Genomic DNA, 21173 nt, shown 5'->3' on the forward strand with positions numbered 1-21173 from the left:
CTGGCAAACAACCCATCAGAATATGCGAAAACATTTTTGTTTCTCTTATTTTCCCGTTGTAAATGGGTAGTTATAGCCACGTGTTAGGAGAGGGGAGGAGAGGAAACATAATTTGATAGCACACTCGGGAAATCAAGCTGCCAGACAGTCGTTTAAGGTACTATCTATGGGGGCATTTGCGAATCTACATTTCCTCACCATTTTTTATATTTCTAGAAGGCAAACGCTAGATCTCCTTCACTTATACACCTGGTCGACAACGTGGCACAGGGAGGCGGCTCTGATGATGCGCGTCTTTCCCTTTATCGGCTGAGTTCTTGGCACACGGTCAGTGTGTGAGAGACACTTGTGGATTGACCGATGCCAGCTATGCCCACATAGGAATAGGAGATTTTTCTGTCAACTTTTACAAATTACCTGCCCAAAAGAGCAGATGTCAAACCAGAAGCCTTTAACTTCCTGTGACAACTTTTGCACTTGTACAAAATAAATCGCTAAAAATACATCACGTGCAGGGGCGCCTGGGTGGCGCAGCGCGTTAAGCATCTGACTCTTGGTTTCGGCTCAGGTCATGATCTCAGGGTCGTGAGAGTGAGCCCCAAGGGCTCAAAGCTCAGCGGGGAGTCTGCTTGGGACTCTCTCTTCTTCTGCCCCTCCCCCTGCTAGTACTCTCTCTCTCTCTCTCAAATAAATAAATCTTTAAAAAATACGTCACATGCAAATAATACAAATGCAAAACAAAGAAGGAAGGACACGCAAACCTCCAACAGGCATTTCCACAGATACTTTAACCCTGAAGCTGGAAAACTTTGGCCTTTGGTTTGGGGGTTCGTATTAACCATAGAGATAATCCAGCAAAATCTAAACTATAATCAAAATCTTAATCTTTTTTTGACAGCAGGTGATCTTGCGGTTCCTGTTACATTTTATCAATCACTTTCCTGAGCAATTTGACTAGGAATACGGCCTTCTTGACTTTAAGTCACTATATTTTGTCTCTTTATTGTACACTACTAATGTAAAACTTGCAGGAAGACTTAGATGTGCCCGCGATGTGCCAGGTTGACAAGCCTCAGGTAGGTGTGGAGGCTCCTTTAACCCACAGAGCCTTTGAGCTTTCGACCTGGTGTCAGTTTCTAGTATCACAGAATAAGGAAATTTGACTCTAAAATGAAAAATGATGAGATTTCCCTTGCCCTGCGAGAGTGGGGCATTTTTGTTGACTGCCACACAGAAATGTCATAGGATCTTGCTTTTTTCCGTCCATTCAGAAGAAGACATTCCCTTTAAGTTCTCATATCAACATATTCAACACGTATCACAATGATCAGTGTTAGCAACGCACTCTTTCCCAACATAAAGCTGGTCTTTAAAAGTTTTTTGTTTTTTGTGTTTTTTTTAAAGATTTTATTTATTTATTTGACAGAGATAGAGACAGCCAGCGAGAGAGGGAACACAAGCAGGGGGAGTGGGAGAGGAAGAAGCAGGCTCCCAGCGAAGGAGCCTGATGTGGGGCTCGATCCCATAACGCCGGAATCACACCCTGAGCCGAAGGCAGACGCTTAACCTCTATGCCACCCAGGCGCCCCTAAAAGTTTTTAATCTAATCTCTTGAAAGTGTAAACTATGACCTCTTGCTGTTAAAATCTTTATCTTTAGGGAGATTGTATCAGGTTCTGGAAGACTAAATTTCTATAAGGCCAGGTCCCCAAGCTTCCCGGAGTTCCAGGGATTATAATAACTGTACATGACAGTTACTTGCAGAAAGGGACATATTCAAGTAGCATGATGGTATAAAATCAGTTTTTCAACCATGAGACTGTAAAATCTTTTGGAAGGGAAAAATTATCTCTCTTGGGAACTTAGACCAAAAACTTTACCAAATATGCATTTGGGGTTCATATTTTACTGTCTCTCTTCTGTAGACTTTCGAGTTGAGAAAATAGCATCACAATTTATCCTGAGCCAGTGAGCAGAAGAGAGCTAGCGGAAATAAAGAACAAAACTTCTTTGGGAGGAGAGGAATACTGTCAACCCAGGCTAGACAAGAGTAACACAGACAAACCCTACTAAAAAAGAGGTGCTCAAAATTTGAAATTATAAAAGAGCAAATGCAAAAAACAGAGAAAAACAAGAATATGTGCGCAGACACATCAAAGAACAGATTTAGACCGTCAAGAACTTCCGGTAATAGAATGATCTAATAGACACTATAAAATATTGGTTAGTATTTTTGAAGGAATAGGAGAATAAGAAACCTCAGAAGGGTTTTTGTTTTAGAAAAGAGCACAGAAATTTGAAAAAAAAAAACCCAAAGAAACAGCCTAGAAATAAATAATATACTCAGAAAAAAATAGATTAAACAGTAGATTATACGTAACTGAAGAGAGAATTAATGAGCTGGAAAATAGCTCTTAGGAATTAGCCAGAACATCACACACACACACACATTTATACATACACACAGATGCGAATAATGAAGACGTGCGTTTGGCAGTATCTATCCGTTTAAATTGGGCAATGCTTTTGACCCAGTAATTCACTTCTCAGAATCTACCCAAGAGAACTGGTACATAAGCACCGTGAAGCATTGGCAGGGTGTAGCTAAATAAATACTAATTAAATACTTGGAATACCATGGATCTTTACAGAGAATGAAGGAGATTAATACATACAAGGAATTACCTTAAAAAATGTGGTTTTTTTGAGTAAAAGAAAGCAATTTCAGAACAATACAAACAGTAACATCATTCACGAAAAACCATATGGACATCAGGAACAGGGAAGAGATTCTTGGTTATCCAAGGGAGGGTAGGGATAGAGAGAAATAGGAGGTGGGGGAAAGGAGGAAGTATCTTCAATAACTGCATCTCTGTCTATTTCAGGAGTCCGGGATTTGGTGGGGGGATCGGAAGGATAGGTGGGACATGCCAATGCTGAATTGATCCCGGGTCAGTTTCACACAGAGAAAAGCGCCGTGGCTCTTTTTGCAACTCCGTGAGGTGCGACGAACCATGACTACAGGATAGTGTTTGAGAAAACAGTTCTAGCACCTCGTCATGGCTGCTGCTTAGAAATATCACAGGTGACCAAAGGATAGCCCACGTTAATGGTGTCGGTCCAAATCAGTTTCAAAACTCATTAGACGTTTGCCATTGTAGTACCTATAATGAGAAGAGCAAACGACGCCCCTGAGACCTTGGGATCTCAGCCAGCATAAGGGGTGGGCAGACCGCAACGCACCTAATTTTCTCCGTCTCCTTGGATTTTCTCCCACTGGATTTCCAGTGGGATGTTAGCAAACGTGTGCGTAGCCGACGCTGAGGTCAAGGTTTGTATTCTAGACGGTCCTGCTGCATAAAGAAGCCCTGCCCTGCAGAGATGATTCCCAGAATTTGTCCCTGTCATGATATTTGACCAGCAGGTAACATTCATTCCTTGTTACTGATTAGAAACATCCCTTGCGTGTCTGGAAGAAGCTGATAGCTGCTTATCTGAAGTAGACTCTCGCTCGTGGATTATCTGTTTACTGCCGTCCACTGCTAGGTGTGTTCAGATGCACCGTCTCTCTTGACACAGCAACCGTCTGAGTTAAATATGATTATCTGAAATTCAAAATGAGGATATTGAGTCTCAAAAGGGTTGTGTAACTTTTTCGAGATCATCTGGCTCATAAGTGGCAGACCTTAAATTTATCCCCGGAGATTTGGTTCTGAAATCTGATTTTATTTTCATTGCAGCAACTCTACTCATGTTTTCCATATCATACTGGTACCCACATCCTATCCTGAACTCATTTGAGTCTTTCATGTATATGTTTTCTTTAAAAAATATGAGATTTGTTTTAGATTTGTGTCTTTTAAACCTCTAACACAGTCCCAGGACTAGTTAATGAAGCTAGAGATTTAGCATTCTTCCAATACCGTATCAAGTTAATTCATATGAAAAATTGATCAAATCACATTGGTTTAATCATCACTACACAGGGTACAGTTTTTCAGAGTAAGACTGACTAACAATAGGGTACCGATACTTATTTACCTGTATATTTTGTAAAAAAAAAAAAAAATTCTTTTTAATGTTGAAAGTTTTTTAAGTAGCAATTACTCCATTTGGAAATTCAGGGGACTAAACAGGGTCAACTGTGTTCCTTTCAAAAACAATTACATTTCTTCTCTTTCTTTTCTCTCAAGTAGCAGACTTCTGATATTCATTAATACTTCCAAAATATTATTTGATATTTGGTAATATTTTTGATTTGATAGTACTTGCTGATTCTTTTCATTGTTTGGTACTTGCTTTTTCGGTGGTCTGGCTTATTTCTTTCTGGGATGCAGGGATGCTAGGGTGCTGGGATGCTGGGATGCAGGGATGACCTCAAAACTAGAGGTAGCTACAGGTTAGTTGATCTTCCCTTTAAAAAAAAATCCTATGGTGGTATCGTATTCCCATTTCCTTTGACTCAGCGACAAATTCCTCTCTAACCAAGTACTTCCCTGTTCTGTCCACTATGCTCAGTCTTTACCACTGGCACTCAAGCCAGCACCACATGGCACCTGGACTACCACAAAATTCTGAAAGGTCTTTCTGTTCATTCTCTCACTCCTCTACAAGTTAGTCCCTTAAAGTAGCCAGAGTTATCTTCTCATTACGTAAATGAGATCATGACATTCTCTTTAAAATGTTGCACTGTCTTCCCATTGCCCTTAGAATAATGTTTCAACTCATGACGACTCACAAAGCCCTAGGTGATCTGGCCTCTGCCTAGTTCTTGAGTTAATCTTCCATCACTGTACCCACCACATGGGCTTGGCTGTTCTTCAGAAGTGCAAAGCTGTCCCTTGGGGGCCCTTTCCACTGCAGCTCACATGTGGCGCTCTTCCACTCCCTCGGCATGGCTGGTCTGCTTGTACCATTTAGGCATCATTTAAAATATCTCTGCCACAGAGAGGTTCCTCCTGACCAATTTAAAGATTTTGTTTATGTATTTATTTGAGAGACAGAGAGAGAGCGTGAGTGGGAGGAGGCTCAGAGGGGGAGGGAGAAAGGCAGAATGTCAAGCCGACTCCACGCTGAGCGTGGAGCCCAACGTGGACTCGATCCTACAACCCCAAGATCATGATCTGAGCTGACACCAAGAGTCAGACACTTAACTGAGCCACCCAGGCCCCCCTGATGAATTTTACTCTATCAAATCACCTTATTTTAAGTCTCCGCATAGTGCTTATCATTGTCGGTAATTATCTTGCTTGTTTACTTTTCTTCCCTTTCTCTTTGAGTTGTCTGCCCTCCACAGTAGAAGGTACTACACGTGAGGGCGTGCCCCTGTGTTATTTAGCAGAAACTCACAGGCACCTAGAAGGGTCTGACAAGTAGAAAGTGCTCAATAAATATTTATAAATGAAAAAATAATCTGTGCCTTTTAGATACTTTCCAGATAGAGTGAGTCAAGTATGCGTTCTGATATTTGATTTTCTTCATTGGACAATTGCCTGGATGCTATGTACTATTCAACTGTAGTCATCAATTAGGAAAGAAATATAGGGTCTGGTTTCAAGCTTAGTTATCAATAATGTGTGTGATAGTGAAATTTGCTAATCTTTGTAGGCCACGATTTACCCACTCCTTATCAGAGATGAAGTTGGAATGAAAGGACAAGAGAGTGAACGTACTAAGAAAATGTGCTATAATGAGGCATCTCTGTAGGCTCATTTGAAGTTTGTGGTCACAACTTAAACGAGTCCAGTCAGTGCATCTGCATGTTTTTCCCCGGACACAGTTTGGTCTAAGAGTATAGGTGTAGAGTAAGCTGAAAATTGCATTTAGCCAGAAGTCACTTTTGTTAGGAGAGAACCAAAAAGAAGAGCTGCAGGGAAATGGAGGTGCCCCCATGGGAATGATTATAATGATGGTTTGCGGGATCCTCAGAGAGTGAATTATGAGGAGATATGTGAGGAGGGCATGAGAGCCTCAGTTTCAACTCTCCAACGTATCCAACCCTTCCCCCCAATGCCTGCACAGCTATTAAAGCACAAGGTCCTTAGTTGTGGAGATTGGCAACAGTCTAGACAGTTGCAGGGTTTGTTTGGTTTTTTTAAAGATTTTATTTATTTATTTGTCAGAGAGAGAGCACAAGCAGGAGGGGCGGCAGGCAGAGGGAGAAGCAGGCTCCCCTCTGAACAAGGAGCCGAATGCGGGACTTGATCCCAGGACCCTGGGATCATGACCAGAGCCAAAGGTAGACGCTTAACCGACTGAGCCACCCAGGCGGCCCCACAGTGGCAGTTCTGCTTTAGCTTTTTGTGCTGATTGTGCACTCTCACGTTATTTTTGGTTGGTTGAGGTATCCTTGTACATGAAAGCTCACTTCTGCACTCTGAACATGTTTTTCAATACTTGTTAGCAGTGTATCCAAGTATTTTGTTGAGAATGTTTTAGGATATTTCATGTTCACAGTATTGCTTAAAATGAAAGTCTGCTTTAATTTTAATTTTTGCATTCTTTTTTTTTTTTTAATGATTTTTTATTATATTATGTTAGTCACCATACAGTACATCCCCGGTTTCCGATGTAAGGCTCGATGATTCATTAGTTGTGTATAACACCCAGTGCACCATGCAATACGTTAATTTTAATTTTTGCATTCTTAAGATTAAACCTACTCATTAATTTTTGTTCGGCGAAATGATCTTGGATATTCCTTACGCTTATGTATTACCGTCTTGCTGTCACGTGGCGGGCGTAGTATAAGCGTGGAAGCATTGTGCCCACTTGTTCTGTATATGTTATATGATGTTGGAGTGGATCTTCTTGGTGGGTCTGTATGGTAGCTGACGTGCAATGAACAATCCAAAGTGGATGCATTTCTCCCGTTGTTCTCGGGATTAAGCTCTACACACAGCTTCCATTTACAGCCAACCTGGAATCATGTTAACCAGGTAAAGTGATGTTCTGCTCTTCTAACCAACAAATCAACCCTGGAAACTCAGTGTAGTCTGACACAGAATAGATTTAGTTTTTCACTCCTAGTATATTTCCGGTTATTCTGTTTTCCACACTCCCTCAAATCCCAGGCTGGTGGAGGTACCACTGTCTTCTAGTTGTATCATGGAGACTGTATCACTGCGGAAGAGGAAGAGAAAGTTGTCCACTGGTAATTTAATTTGATCTAGAGGAGACTGCGTTTCCTCAACTAGCCCATCTGCACGTACTATTCACAGTCACACCCGCACGTAACCACAGAGGGCCTGGGAAGTGTGGTCTCCAAGGTGAACAAGATAGGAGCAAATTGGATATTGCTAAACACTAGCTTAAGGTCAATCGCTTTGACTTTTCTGGCTCTCATCAGATTAAAGTGTTCATTCAACAACCTGAACTAATCGAATGATGCAAACGGGAGTGTTAACTGTGCCCTGATCCGAGACAACGGTCTCTGGATCTTTGGCCTTAAAGGAGTGGACGTTAATATTCTCCAATCGTGCATGACGTAAATATGTTTGGGAACATTTTGTGGAGTGTAAGCATTAGACAAAGGGATCTATGTTTTTATTTTCTTAAAGGTTATTTATTTAATTTCTGTACCCAACGTGGGACTCAAACGCACGACCCCCAAATCAAGAGCCTCGTTCTCTTCTGACTGAGCTAGACAGACGCCACTGTTCTGATGTTTTAATAGGGTGAATAGTAAAGTAAATACATTACCTATGAGCTCGTTTCATTTATTCCTAATATACACTGGTTTTTATTTCAGTAGGCATCGTTACAAATAAGATGGAGACTGAAAACTACACCATGGTGACCGAGTTCATTATTCTGGGGTTAACAGAGGACCCTACACTTTGTGCCATCTTCTTTGTGGTTTTTCTAGGAATCTATGTTGCTACCATATTGGGCAATATCAGCATAATCCTGTTAATCCACAGAAGCCCTCAGCTGCACACCCCGATGTACGTTTTCCTCAGCCATTTAGCCTTTGTGGATATTGGCTATTCCACCTCAGTCACACCCATTATGATTGTGAGTTTCCTAAGAGAGAGAACTACTATCCCTGTCGCTGGCTGCGTAGCACAGCTTGGCTCTGATGTTATCTTTGGAACGGCGGAGTGCTTCCTGCTGGCCGCCATGGCCTATGATCGCTGTGTGGCCATCTGCTGTCCACTTCTCTACTCCACACACATGTCTTCCAGAGTCTGCATCATCCTATTGGCCGCTTCCTATCTGGGGGGATGTGTGAATGCTTCATCGTTTACTGGCTGTTTATTGAGCTTGACTTTCTGTGGACCAAATAAAATCAACCATTTCTTCTGTGACCTCCCACCATTAGTGAAGCTTTCTTGTACCCATATTTATGTTGCTGAAATATCTCCTGCCATCCTAGCTGGGTCGATCATTGTAGTCACACTGTTTATCATAGCTGTTTCATATCTCTGCATCCTGCACTCCGTCCTAAATATGCACTCCCCTGAGGGAAGACACAAGGCCTTCTCTACTTGTACTTCTCACCTCAGTGCGGTCACTTTGCTTTATGGGACGGTCACGTTTGTCTATGTCATACCGAAGGCAGGTCACTCGTCTGACCATATTAAAGTGGCGTCTGTGTTCTACACAGTGGTGATCCCCATGTTGAACCCCTTGATCTACAGTCTGAGAAACAAAGAGGTGAAAGAGGCCATGAGAAAATTGATGGCTAGAAGACATTGGTTATTTTGAAAGAAATCCAATGGTGATTCCGGAAACTGGAAAATGATAGTTTACAGAACCTATGTGATAGATGTTTATGTTTTCCATTAGCCTTATCACTTGATGTGAAGAACTAGCTTAAATACACAATGTCAGTATGTTAACTAATGCCCACTTTAATTTATAATTTTCTAGAGTCACAAAATATATCATTTCATGAAATTCTGCTGGGTTAAAATTAAATGTACATATTTCAGGGTTAGGAGACTTGGAAAATACAATTTCACTTTTTCTCTTCTTTGTTCCTTGTTTACAGTCCATGATTAGAGAGTGTTTTCTTTTTCTCCTGTTAGATTCTGTATTTTTAAAATACAGTTAACATTTTCGAAAGCATCGTGTACTCAACGGAAATGCAATTGTTGGTAGTGTTGCCAGTCCAGGTCACTTTCTCTGGAAGACTTGACCTGTCTTGTACAGGGTTATCAGAATCTTTTGAAACAGTTATGCTGGAGTCTTGAAAAATTTTATTCCCACCTAAAATAAAACAGACCAAAAGAATTTATTCCATAATTTTGTCACCAAGATGACTCAATCCAGGTACCACAGAAGGAACTCTGAAGGCTGAGCCTTTGAGAGCTCCTTTAAGAATTCCCAGTTTTTCATATTTCTCAAAGGCTTGTCTGAAAACAGTTGTCTTTGAACCTTTGCTGACAAGCCTTTGAATAGTAGGAAAAACTACCGGGGAGTGGCGCTGAGGAGGGGGCTACGGCATAGTGGAGCTTTCTTTCAGCAAGCCAGTTGGTACTTCCAGGGTATAAAATTACGGATTAAGACACCCAGGCTGCTGCAGTCACGGAATATACCTGCCATCCTTCTTTGTAATATCTCCCAAGGTGTTCATTGCCACCACTAAGGTCACGGCTTTGTTTCAGGTGTTTATGATTGAGCCTGGATAATTTTCAGATTCCTTAATTACCTCCCTGCCTCCAGAATCTTCCCCACGACTTCCGATTCATCATGTTTGAAGAGTAAAATAGGCTTTTCCAATTATTACAAAAGTGGTGTTTGTCAAATGAGTCCTAGAGCAAGAGTAGATTCCAATTCTCACCAGTTCAGTGGTTCTGGCATATAAATTGGTGAAAGTATAAGTCTTTGCAAATAGTCAGGGATATAAAGACAGCCTACAGAAGGAGCTAGGTTAAAGACTGGTAACTCCTGGTAACTCAGCTGTCTGGTGGATGAAGTTATTTATTCATAGTTCTTTAAAAAAAATAACACCAGAGAATCCCAGGCTAGTCACCAGGTTTTACAGTGAAGTAATCAGGCAGTGCCCCTCTCATCTCCCTGGACCGCTTATGTTCCACATTTAAAAAAAACATATTTATCAGCAATTTGTGTATCTTCTTTTCTGTAATGTCTCTTCAAATCCTTTGCCAGTTTTATTCTCATATTGTACTTTTCTTCCTGATTTGTTCTTGCTCTAATCTATCTATAGTCCTTTGTCAGATTTGTACATTTTAAAGTCACACTCCCATTCTGGTTTGCCTTGTCGCTCTCTTAATTGTACCTTTTGATGAACGAACATTTTTAATGTTAACGAAGTCTAATTTAACAATATTTTCTTTATTGTTTAGTGCTTTAGTGGCAAGTTCAAGAAATCTTCATCCAATCCAAGGTTACAAAGATATTCTCTCATATGTTCTTCTAGAGGCTTTATACTTTTGAAACTCAGTGTTGGGCTATAATTTTAAATGTTTTGTTTTGTCTGTGAATTCAAAAAGGCAAGGCCCACACTTCTATTTACTGTGAGAATGTGTGGGACTATGTGATTTTGCTGGTATTACCAGCTCCTCCTCCAAGGCTGCTTTCTAGGTAAAATCCTTGGAGGGTAAAGGAAGGGAATTTTTGGGTGAAATGATTTCTTTTTTGCACTTGGCTTTCTTCTAGATTTTTGTCTGTCCAGGCAGTCCACACTGTTATCCAAGGATTGACTAATTCCTTCTCACCCCTTCAAGGTCTCTCAGTAGAATGCAGGCCACACTACGCACCTGCCCTCAGGTGTGCAACCTGCAGCGGTTCTCTGCTCACAGGGAAACACAGGGAGATAATCCCATTTACAATAACACCACAAAGAAAAAAATAACCTAGGAATAAATTTAACGAAGGAGGGGAAAGACTTGTAGGATGAAAACTACAAAATATTGATAAAAGAAATTAAACAAGACTCAAGCAGATGTAAAAACATCCTGTGTTCTTGGGTTGGAAGACTTAATATTGTTAAAATATCCGCACTACCCAAAGCAGGTTCAATGTATCCCTACCAAAATCTCAATAGAATTTTGTTATAGAAGTAGAAAAAATAACTAAAAATCATATGGAGGCACAAAGGGCCCCCAAACAGCCAAAATAATCGTAAGAAGGAAGAATAAAGCTGAAGGCATCACACTTCCTGGTTCCAATAATATTGCAGAGCTACAGTAACTAAAACAGTATGGTACTGACATAAAGACAGACATACAGAGCAATAAATAGAATAGAGAGCCAAAAATAAACACACGCATGTACAGTCAAAAAACTTTTGACAAGGGCACCAAGAGTACACAGTGAGGAAAAGATAGATAGTCCTGTCAATAAATGGTGTTGGGAAAACTCGATATCCACATGCAAAAGAATGAAATTGAACTCTTATCTTACACTACACACAAGAATCAACTCAAAATGGATTAAAGACTTAAATGTAAGAACTCAAACTGCAAGAAGAAAACCCCTGGAAGAAAACATAGGGGAAAAGCTTCATATCGTTGGTCTTGGCAATAATTTTTTTGGTATGACATCGAAATCACAGGCAACAAAAACAAAAAGAGATAAGTGGGACTACATCAAACTAAAAAGCTTCTGCACAGCAATGGAAACAATCACCAAAGTGAAAAGACAAACTACAGAATGAAAGAAAATATTTGCAAACCATATATCCGATAAGAGATTAGTTTCCAAAATATATAAGGAATAACACAACAAAAACAACTCAATAGCAAAAACACTAATAACTTGATTTAAAAATGACCTAGGGGCGCCTGGGTGGCACAGCGGTTAAGCGTCTGCCTTCGGCTCAGGGCGTGATCCCGGCGTTATGGGATCGAGCCCCACATCAGGCTCTTCCGCTGTGAGCCTGCTTCTTCCTCTCCCGCTCCCCCTGCTTGTGTTCCCTCTCTCGCTGGCTGTCTCTATCTCTGTCGAATAAATAAATAAAATCTTTAAAAAAATAAAAAAATAAAAATAAAAAAAATAAAAATAAAAATGACCTAAAGCCTTGAATGGATGTTTCTTCAAAGAAGACATAAAAATGTAAAAATGGCCAAGAGGTACAAGGAAAGATGCTCAACATCACTAATCATCGTGTCGATGCCAGTCACGACCACGATGAGATATCGTCTCACATGTGCCAAGATGGCCGTCAGTAAAAAAAATACAAAACAAAACAAAAGACAAGTGTAGGTGAGGATGTGAAGAAGGAGCAAACTTTTGTACGTTGTTGCTGGGAATGCAAAATGGTATATGGAGGTTACTCACCAAGAATAGAACTACCGTATCATCCAGTAACCCCACCTGTAGATATTGGTCTAAAAAAAAGACATCGAGCAATTATTTACACTAGTACCTTTGTAAGTAAAGGTGTAATAAGTGCAAAACATATTTCGGGGCCCTCTGAAACTATTCACCGTGAGACTATGGCTTAGTCCAGGGTGTCAGAGGATGCCTCAATGGTGAAATAAATTTAAACCTGAGACCTAAGGTGACTAGGAATTAGTCTTCCACTGGAAGAGGGTGGAGTAATGAATACAATCATAAAATGGTTTGTAGTTAGGTAAAGACCGAGATGTAGGAGTATCTATTTATCTCTAGGTCATAGTGTAGTATCTGATACATAGAAAGATTTTCTGAAAATTGTTTAACCCTGAATCAACAAACATCTGTTTAGTGCCTCCTATATTCCCAGCACTACACCATTAAAGAGGGATACAAAAATAATTAGTCATAGACACTGCACTTTCACACCGGGGAAAGAACAAGATCTTCCAACTATAATGGGTACGAATCAAGCAGTGTGAACAAAATGTTGGGAGAAGGACAGGAATGAAGGGAATTTAATCCTCCCAGATATGACCTGGAATGTTTTTGTGGAGTCGATGGCTACCTATTTGTGTCATTCATCAGCCACAGTCAGCCTTCCTTAAAACCTAAAGGAATAGTATCTTTGTAGGACAGAGGGAGTCTCATAGCATGTCCACTTCCTAATTTGCTGGATTTGAGGTGTTTGAGCTGTTAGACCCTCCTAATGTGGATCATCAGGTTTAGCTTTGTTCTGAAGGTTATTGGTGGGTGGGCTCAGTCTCAGAATCAAAGGAACCTGACTTTCAACCTTAGGGAACATTCTCCTGTGTGGCCATGGCTCAAGAGTACAGCCAGCGTCGATTGTGGCCATGTATCTTTGACAACCTGCCAGTCCATGTGGCCGTTGTGGATGGCAGAGTCCTAAGAAAAATGTTAGTGTGAGCTTCATTGTTTTATTAGGAAGCTTACATGTTGGTGGATCAAAGTTAGCAAAGGGGAGTGGGAAGAGCATGTGTGTGAGAAATGTCTGCCACCAACAAACATGGTGTGTATGTCAAGCGTCCTAGGTCAGATCCATATTCCATGTGAAAAATATATATGATTTTTTTAAATGTTCATCACTTATGTTGAAAATAATATTGCAATTCCAGTGGATTCATGTTTGTAAATTAAGCTATACTAGCAACCCCAAATTATCTCTAAACATAGGTGACATGAAAACCTGGACCACTGAACATAGCCACATTTCGGAAATGCCACAAATTGTCACAGCCGTGTCAGTCATGTTGATCTAATAGTCAACTTCAATGATAATAAAATGTTATAATTATTTGCAATTTAATTAAGTTGAAATGTTTAAGTTTTTCATTTAATTAAAAAAATAAGTGGAACCTCAGAGTATGTATTTCATTCATACACTTTTATATAATCATGTTTACATGTTATTGTCCTGTCCCGATAGATGTGTGCATGCGATTTCTCTATCCCAATGGATTCTCAATGTAGTTTTCCAAAACAAACAAATTAATTTGTAATTACAAGTGAAGTAAGTGACTTGGGCCTTATCTCAAATGACACAAGCCTCGCTCTGCCTTCAGTGACAATTCCTTGGAGCCTATCCCTAGTGTCGCTAATTTATCCTTGTTCTTTTTTAAGGACACAGAAATATTTGCTTCTCTTATATGTACAAAGAGTTACAAGTTGATTATTTCAAGTAAAGTATTAGTAACTGAGCACTTATTTGTTGCGTACACAGCGCTTGGTCTTTTCATCCACATCATATCATTTTTAACACAAGAATCACATGAGGTATGTATCATTATTTCCTTTTTACAGGTAAGGAAACAGAAGATCAACAACTTCTTGTAACGTGCCCTGATTCCATAGACAGAGGCAGAGCTAGAAACCGATCCCAAGTGTGTGTGGCTGCAGAGTCCGAGCTGTTTCTGCACCTCGCTTTGCCTTCCCTGCTAGCTCTCACAGACAGCTTTAAAAACATTTGTGTCTTTCATCCATTTATTTTTCATTTCAGGTTGAGGCTTTGTCTTATTAAAATGCCAGGATGTGAGAATTCAGACATGTAACTCTAGGGCTGTTCATACTGTAGGACGTCATTGCCATGATTCATATGTGACATTGAGTAGAATGTGCATGGCTGCTGACAGTCGTGTATGTATGTTTTCTTAATTCTTCTTCAGATAGAAGCTCTTCAGGAAAAAGCAAATTATTCAGAAGAATATGTTGGTCTTTAAACTGGAAGAGCCATGCAAATGACTGACTGTAACTAATATATTCTCCCCTGTCCTTGATCGTGTGCTCTAATTTGAACTAAGGGAATATTATTCTGAAATGCTAATCTTTCTTTCAATCCAATTTCCTAGCCTTCCTTGCATCCATACCTCTCTAACTACTCTCTCCCCCCATCACCATCATATGCTCCCACTTCCTATTTCCCTGTAGTTGCTTAATAGAACTGATGAAACCAAAGCTTACTAATGCAGGTCCCCAAATGCTTCAGTTCACTTTCCAATTAATCCCAGGCCATAAAAATACCTGGACTCTTCTTATTGCTTCATACAATCTCAGAAGGATGAAAAAGCATGGTGTAAGAGATAAGTCCTGGAAGATTTTGCAAAATGTCCAGGATTTAGCTCATAACAATGGTAAAAATTCTGTTTGGCCCTTTCCTCTTGAACATAGACACTTTCCAGCCCTTGGTATCAATTATAACTAAGGATGTAATTTTTTCATTCCAGGAAAATGATCGAGTAAGAAAGAGATGTCAAGGTCAACTCCATATTTTTTGTCCAATAACTGGATAAATGGTGATAATATTTACTGACAAAGAGAATACTGGGGCAGAGGGACATTTGGGGTGGGGGTGGAAAATCAAGAGCTGGCCTCTCCATGATCACCTAGGTGATTTACCGTTTATGTTATTACAATCAGTATCGCCGTAACACCCTTGTACGTATTCCTAGTACACGTGGGGACGACTTGCTCTGTGGTATACAAGTAGGAGTAAAATAGCTGAATTCTAAGATCATTGAGTCTTCAATTTTAATATTTTCATGGAATTTGAAAAGAAAATTTGTGTGCACAAAGTACTACGAATGAGGCTGAGTTACCATTTACAGATTGTAATTGTACCATTCTGTTTAGACATCTACATTAAATGTGGGGTAATTTCAACCAGTTTAACCTCCTCTGGTTCTGATTCCAATAGGCACCATTAAATGGACAGATGGAGACTGAAAACCATACAACAGTGACAGAGTTCATTATTCTGGGATTAACAGATAACCCCACACTATGTGCTATCTTCTTTGTGATTTTCCTGGGAGTTTATATAGTTACCATAGTGGGAAATATCAGTATAATCCTCTTAATCCGAAGCAGCCCACAGCTTCACACCCCGATGTACCTTTTCCTGAGCCATTTGGCCTTTGTGGACATCGGGTATTCCACGTCAGTCACGCCGATCATGCTCGTGAGTTTCTTAAGAGAGAAAACGACCATCCCCGTCACTGGCTGTATCGCCCAGCTTGGCTCTGACGTCACTTTTGGGACTACAGAGTGCTTCCTGCTGGCTGCCATGGCCTATGATCGCTATGTGGCCATCTGCTCTCCCTTGCTCTACTCTACCCGGATGTCCCCAGTGGTCTGCTTCCTCCTGTTGGGGGCTTCCTACCTGGGTGGGTGCATGAATGCTTCATCATTTACGGGCTGTTTGATGAATCTGTCCTTCTGTGGACCAAATAAAATCAACCATTTTTTCTGTGACCTCTTTCCACTCCTGAAGCTTTCTTGCGGCCATGTTTATGTTGCCGAAATATCTCCCGCCATCTCTTCTGCGTCGGTCCTCACAAGCACACTCTTTACCATAATCGTGTCCTACAGCTGCATCCTCCGCTCAGTCCTGAATGTGCGCTCCACCGAGGGGAGGAAGAAGGCCTTCTCTACCTGCACTTCCCACCTCACCGCAGTCACTTTGTTTTACGGGACAGTTGTGTTTGTTTACGTGATGCCGAAGTCGAGTTATTCAGCCGATCAGGTCAAAGTGGCATCTGTGATCTACACAGTGGTGGTCCCCATGTTGAACCCCCTCATCTACAGCCTGAGGAACAAGGAGGTGAAAGGGGCCATGAGGAAACTTATGGCTAGAACACATTGGTTCTCCTGAATTGCATTAGATATGAATCCATAAATAACAAACCAATGATTTGGGGAAACATTTGTGCTGGATACTTTGACAAAGTTTACCATTAACTGTATCGCTTCGATAGTGAAGAACTATCGAAAAAAGCCAATGTTTACTGCCATATAGAAAGTGAAATATATCATTAACATCGAAATCTGCTACATTCAAATTAAATATGAACTTTTTCAAGGTCAGAATACCTTTGCGAAATAGTTCCGTTCGTCAGTTGTGAGTCCTAGTTAAATAAAGAGAGCTGGGGCGCCTGGGTGGCTCAGTTGATCAAGCGTCTGCCTTTGGCTCAGGTCATTATGCCAGGGTCCTGGGATCGAGTCCCACATGGGGTTCCTTGCTCAGTGGGGAGTCTGCTTCTCCCTCTGCCTGCCACTCCTCCTGCTTGTGTGTTCTCTCTGACGATAAGAAATAAAATCTTTGAAAAAAATAAAGAGAGCTATTTCCATCGAAGATCAAACTTAACTGAATGCCATCTTGTTAAATAATATTTGGCAAAAAAACTTGTCCCCAGCAGATGTGCAATAAATGGTGACATTGATAAGTCAGGCTGTTCAGGTCACTTCCTTTAAAGGCACTGCCCTGCCTTTGTCAACGGATATTTAAACTTTTGGAAACATTGATGTCAGTGTCTCCAAAAAGGTGCTGTTTTCACTTTGTTTAAGCCAGAGCAAAGATCGTGATTCATGTGTGGCCATTAAGAGATCCAACCCAGATAACACAGAAAGAACTTTGTATACATCTCTCTGGACTCTTCGCAATATGAGTCTTACCAGATGAGTCTAGACTAGGATTTCAAAAGCTGAAGTTTCTTTGGAGAGGGAGACTGGGATATTGGGACTTTCTTTCAACAATAATTGATAGATAAGAGGTATGAGATTATGGTTCAGGCAAATAAAACGTTTGCCACACATTTTGTAATGTCTCTCAGGGAGGCGTCTACTGTCACTGCTTCCTCCACTGACCTTTTTGAAGGCGCTTATGATCCAGTCTGGTTATGGCAACTGTATCTAAATTGATTCCCTGCTTCCTGTACTTCTTTCACAATTATTTATGATTAATATTTTCACTAATGTATTTTATTATTAGCATATGAATAATGTCAGGCAAATTCTGCGACAGTTTGGAGGGACCGCTTTACAAGCTGACCTGGGTTCTTCACTGGTCAGATCAAGGAAACCTTTTCTGCCTGGAAGCCACTCTGTGGAATTTCTCTGGTCCTATTACCCTGTTCATGCCTCTTTACTTGCATCAGCTATGGGCCTGTAATCCCACCAGTGCAATAATTCTAGGGTTAAAGTCAGCACAGACATGGCCCTTTGTAAAGAGAGGGCCCCCGAAGGTGTAACTTCAGTCTCAGAAAGGGCGTCTTAGGAGTCGTGGTGGGAGCTCTGCTCTCTGGTAGTTGAAGTTGGTTTCTTTTTGCTGAGTGTTTCTGGAAGTCTCTGTCTTCATTTTTCCTCTTAGACTTTGCTTTTCACCAGGCTACCTCCTCAGGCCTCTGCCCTACTCCCCCTCCCCATGATCCGCTTGAATGATCTTATCTTCTCCCCTGAGCTCAGCTGCCACCTGTGTGATGACAGAATCCCCACATACCCTTCCTGGGAGCACAGATGAACTTCTTCACTGGCCTTTCCCCGCAGACTCTCAAACTCAGTGCGCCCTGACTTGAATTTATCATACTTCTCACAAATCTCTTCCTTCTCCTCTGGTCCTTTCTCGGTAAGTGGCATCTCTTTGTAAAGCCTAGTACTGCAAGAGATTTGGGGTGACCATCACTGCACACCCGTCAAAATAGTCTGCCTCCCCCCACCCCGTTCCTTCTGTCAGATGGAAGGCATGTTGCATGCCCACCGCTTCCTTATCTGAGTCTCTCCTTTCTAGGCACCTACAGACTCTCCCGTTGATCAGGGTAAGTCCGTGCAGAGGTTTTTCCTCCGTATTTCCACTCTACGGATTCAGTAATCGAGTCACCCAGATGGAGCTGGTGTGCTGTGGCACTGGTACATCTTTTGTTGGAGAGGATATACATCGGCGCCTATTCTTTCCTTCCCAAATTCTAAATCAACTGAGGATATGGCAAAAAGAGAAGGCACGTAAGGGAGCAAAATATGAGCCTGTACAAGTGAAGAAGCTGATATTAGAGTCTGTGACACGTATTTGTGGACACAGGGTTTTTCGTATTCTGGATCCCAGAACGTGACACTCTTTTCTGTCCCTGGCAGTATTGGAAACACTAAGGTCTCCCCAGTGAGACTGGGTCTTTCCCCATCTGTTTGCAATATGGCCAAGAGTAGCCCAGAGCACTGAGGGCAAGCTCACTCCCAAGAGAGACGGGGAAGGGGAAAGGCTGGGATTGCTCTCCTGGGTTGAATTGTGTCCCTCAAAAATTCATATGTTGTAGTCCTAACCACCAATATCTCAGAATATGACCTTATCTGGGACTAGATACAGATATTACAGATGTAAGTAGTTAAGATAAAGTCATATTGGATTAGGATGGGCTTCTAATCCAATATGACTAGTATCCTTATTTAAAAAAAAAAAGGAGAATTTGGACACAGACAACACACAGGGAGAACCTCATGTGAAAATAAAGACAGAGAAATGGGTTATGTTTCTACAAGCTAAGAAACGCCAAAGATTGCCCACAAATCATCAGAACTAAATGAGAGAGCTAGAACAGGTCTCACAGCCCTTGGAAGGAACCAACCCTGCTAACACCGGATCTTGGACTCCTAGCCTCCAGAACTGCGAGACAATCCATTTTTGTTGTTTAAGCCACTCCGTTTGTGGTACTTGTTACAGCTGCTCTCCACCGATCTAGTTTTCCCCTCCAAACTTACCACCAGCTAATCTGCCACTTCTAGGGGAGGAGGGAGTGAAGGCTAAGGAAGGTGTGTTATGCTAATGGTTCTCTCTTCCAAAGAGGGATAGAGAATAACAGGAATGGGAAAAAGCATTTTCCCCAAAGAGCACATCAAAAAATAAGGAGCAAGAATATCCCTGGGAGAACAATCAAAAACTCCTTTTGTAAGAATTTTTTTTTCAAGTAGTTTCCTGATGATTGTGTCTTGCTACTTAGAAGGCAGAAATATGAACTAGGAGAAAATCTTAAAGATCCTGAGCTGTTGTGTTGTTAAAAGATTTCTAGTCTATCTAAATTTCAGGAAAATTGTCTTCTTCTGGCGTGGATTGGACTTAGGAGGTCATTGATATTCCTCGTTTCTGTGACCCTTACCTGTGGCAGAGTATTGGAGGAGATCGAAGGCAGAGGGGTGAGAGGTCATTTCTTGGGGGTGAGGAAATCATTGAATACTGTGATTGGGATGGTGGTTACACGAGTGTTTACATTTGTCAAAAGTCATCTACCTATACACTTAAATCGTGTGTCTGTAAATTATACTTCAATAAAGTTGCTATTTTAGAAGATTCTACAAGAGAGTACTCCTTTCTTTCTCATTTTAATCTGAGGCTACAGGCAGTGGCGACAGGATTCCTCTCTTTCTTAATTATTGCTCCAAGCTGTTCCCCCACCTGTTACACCTCCTCTGGTTCCCAGATATTTATTCTTTTTGGTGCCTTTCATCCCTTTCCTCAGCACTATGCCTGTACCAGCATTCACTTTCTTTCTGCTTAAAAAAGTTCTATTATTTCTTCTTTTCTTACATGTTTGCAGGTGATAAATTTTAAGCTTGGGTGGGTTTGTTTTTGGTCACAAAGAGTCTTTGCAGCACCTTCATTCTTTTTTCCCCGCTTTTTAAATGTTTTTATTTTGAAATAATTATAGATTCAAGGAGCTGAAACTATAGTACGAAGAGGTCCCGTGTCCCCTTTCTGCGGTTTCAGCCAGCGGTTACGAAAGCGCCCCATCAAAACCAAGAAACAGACACCGAAACAACGCATTTGTGTAGTTCTGTGCACCCTCGTTCTTGAAGATAACTATTTTGGGTAGAATTCTAGGTTACGGTTAAAAATCTTGGAGCACTTTTAAGATGCAATTGTTTTCTTGTTTCTATCATTTCTCTCAAAAATTCAGCTATCAGTCTTCCTCCCTCTCCTCTCCTCTTTTTCAAAAGGAATAGGTCTTGTATCTCCCCCTTGTTGGGGAAATCATCAAAAAGCCGTGACTGCCCGTTGACCCAAGAGCTGGACACAGGCATTCAGTGGCCCCCGGCCGCCTGGCCTGGCCTTGGAATGGGGGTTCGGCTTGCCTTTCCCGTCCCAGGGGCTGCTCCAGGGACACAGCCTGGAGACAGTAACTGGTATTGAAAACACCTGCGCGGTCTGCGCGCTGCGTGGCGGCTCCCACTTCAAGCCTCTTTACAAGCGTTGGAGGTGTGGCCGGTGGGATCATTCGCCATCTTGCTGCCGCCCAAGACGAGCCCTGAATGTAAGTTCCCTTTGCTTTTGAGAACTGCCACCTTCCACCCTGGAGTGGCAGCCTGGTTTTTTGGGTTTTCCCTGCCCTGTGTGGAAGGGGGCTGGTTTCCAGTCATACCTGGGAAGCTCCCAGGAGAAGGTTGCAAACCAACACCCCGGAAGCTTTTAACGTCTGCGTTTGGCTTCCTGTGGTCTTGTTGCGATTTCCCAAAGTGCGGCTGCTGTTCTGCCCGTGTTTGGAAGGTGCAGGGTTTCTTGAATTTGTAGCTCGTGGTCTTTCATGTTTGGA

At 41.5% G+C, this 21173-nt stretch overlaps 3 protein-coding genes across 3 annotated transcripts in view; all 3 read left to right on the forward strand.

The window, feature by feature from the left end:
• The window catches only part of LOC113245804 (olfactory receptor 1030-like), a 101612-nt gene that overhangs the window by 25173 nt on the left and 55266 nt on the right, over nucleotides 1–21173 (forward strand). The gene's annotated exons all lie outside the window — the stretch shown is intronic.
• On the forward strand, nucleotides 1384–11762 carry LOC113245870 (olfactory receptor 481-like). Its single transcript, XM_057316954.1, has one exon. The coding sequence runs from the start codon at nucleotides 7771–7773 to the stop codon at nucleotides 8707–8709; it is 939 nt and encodes a 312-aa protein (XP_057172937.1). The 5' UTR covers nucleotides 1384–7770; the 3' UTR covers nucleotides 8710–11762.
• On the forward strand, nucleotides 15418–16474 carry LOC113245832 (olfactory receptor 481). The gene has a single exon (XM_026486149.2). The coding sequence runs from the start codon at nucleotides 15536–15538 to the stop codon at nucleotides 16472–16474; it is 939 nt and encodes a 312-aa protein (XP_026341934.1). The 5' UTR covers nucleotides 15418–15535.

Source organism: Ursus arctos, unplaced genomic scaffold, assembly GCF_023065955.2.
Source record: "Ursus arctos isolate Adak ecotype North America unplaced genomic scaffold, UrsArc2.0 scaffold_22, whole genome shotgun sequence".
NCBI classification, from domain to species: Eukaryota; Metazoa; Chordata; class Mammalia; order Carnivora; family Ursidae; genus Ursus; species Ursus arctos.

Excerpts from the sequence above, each read along its gene's own strand:
- LOC113245832 (XM_026486149.2), top strand. The coding sequence starts at position 15,536 with ATGGAGACTGAAAACCATACAACAGTGACAGAGTTCATTATTCTGGGA.
- LOC113245870 (XM_057316954.1), top strand. The coding sequence starts at position 7,771 with ATGGAGACTGAAAACTACACCATGGTGACCGAGTTCATTATTCTGGGG.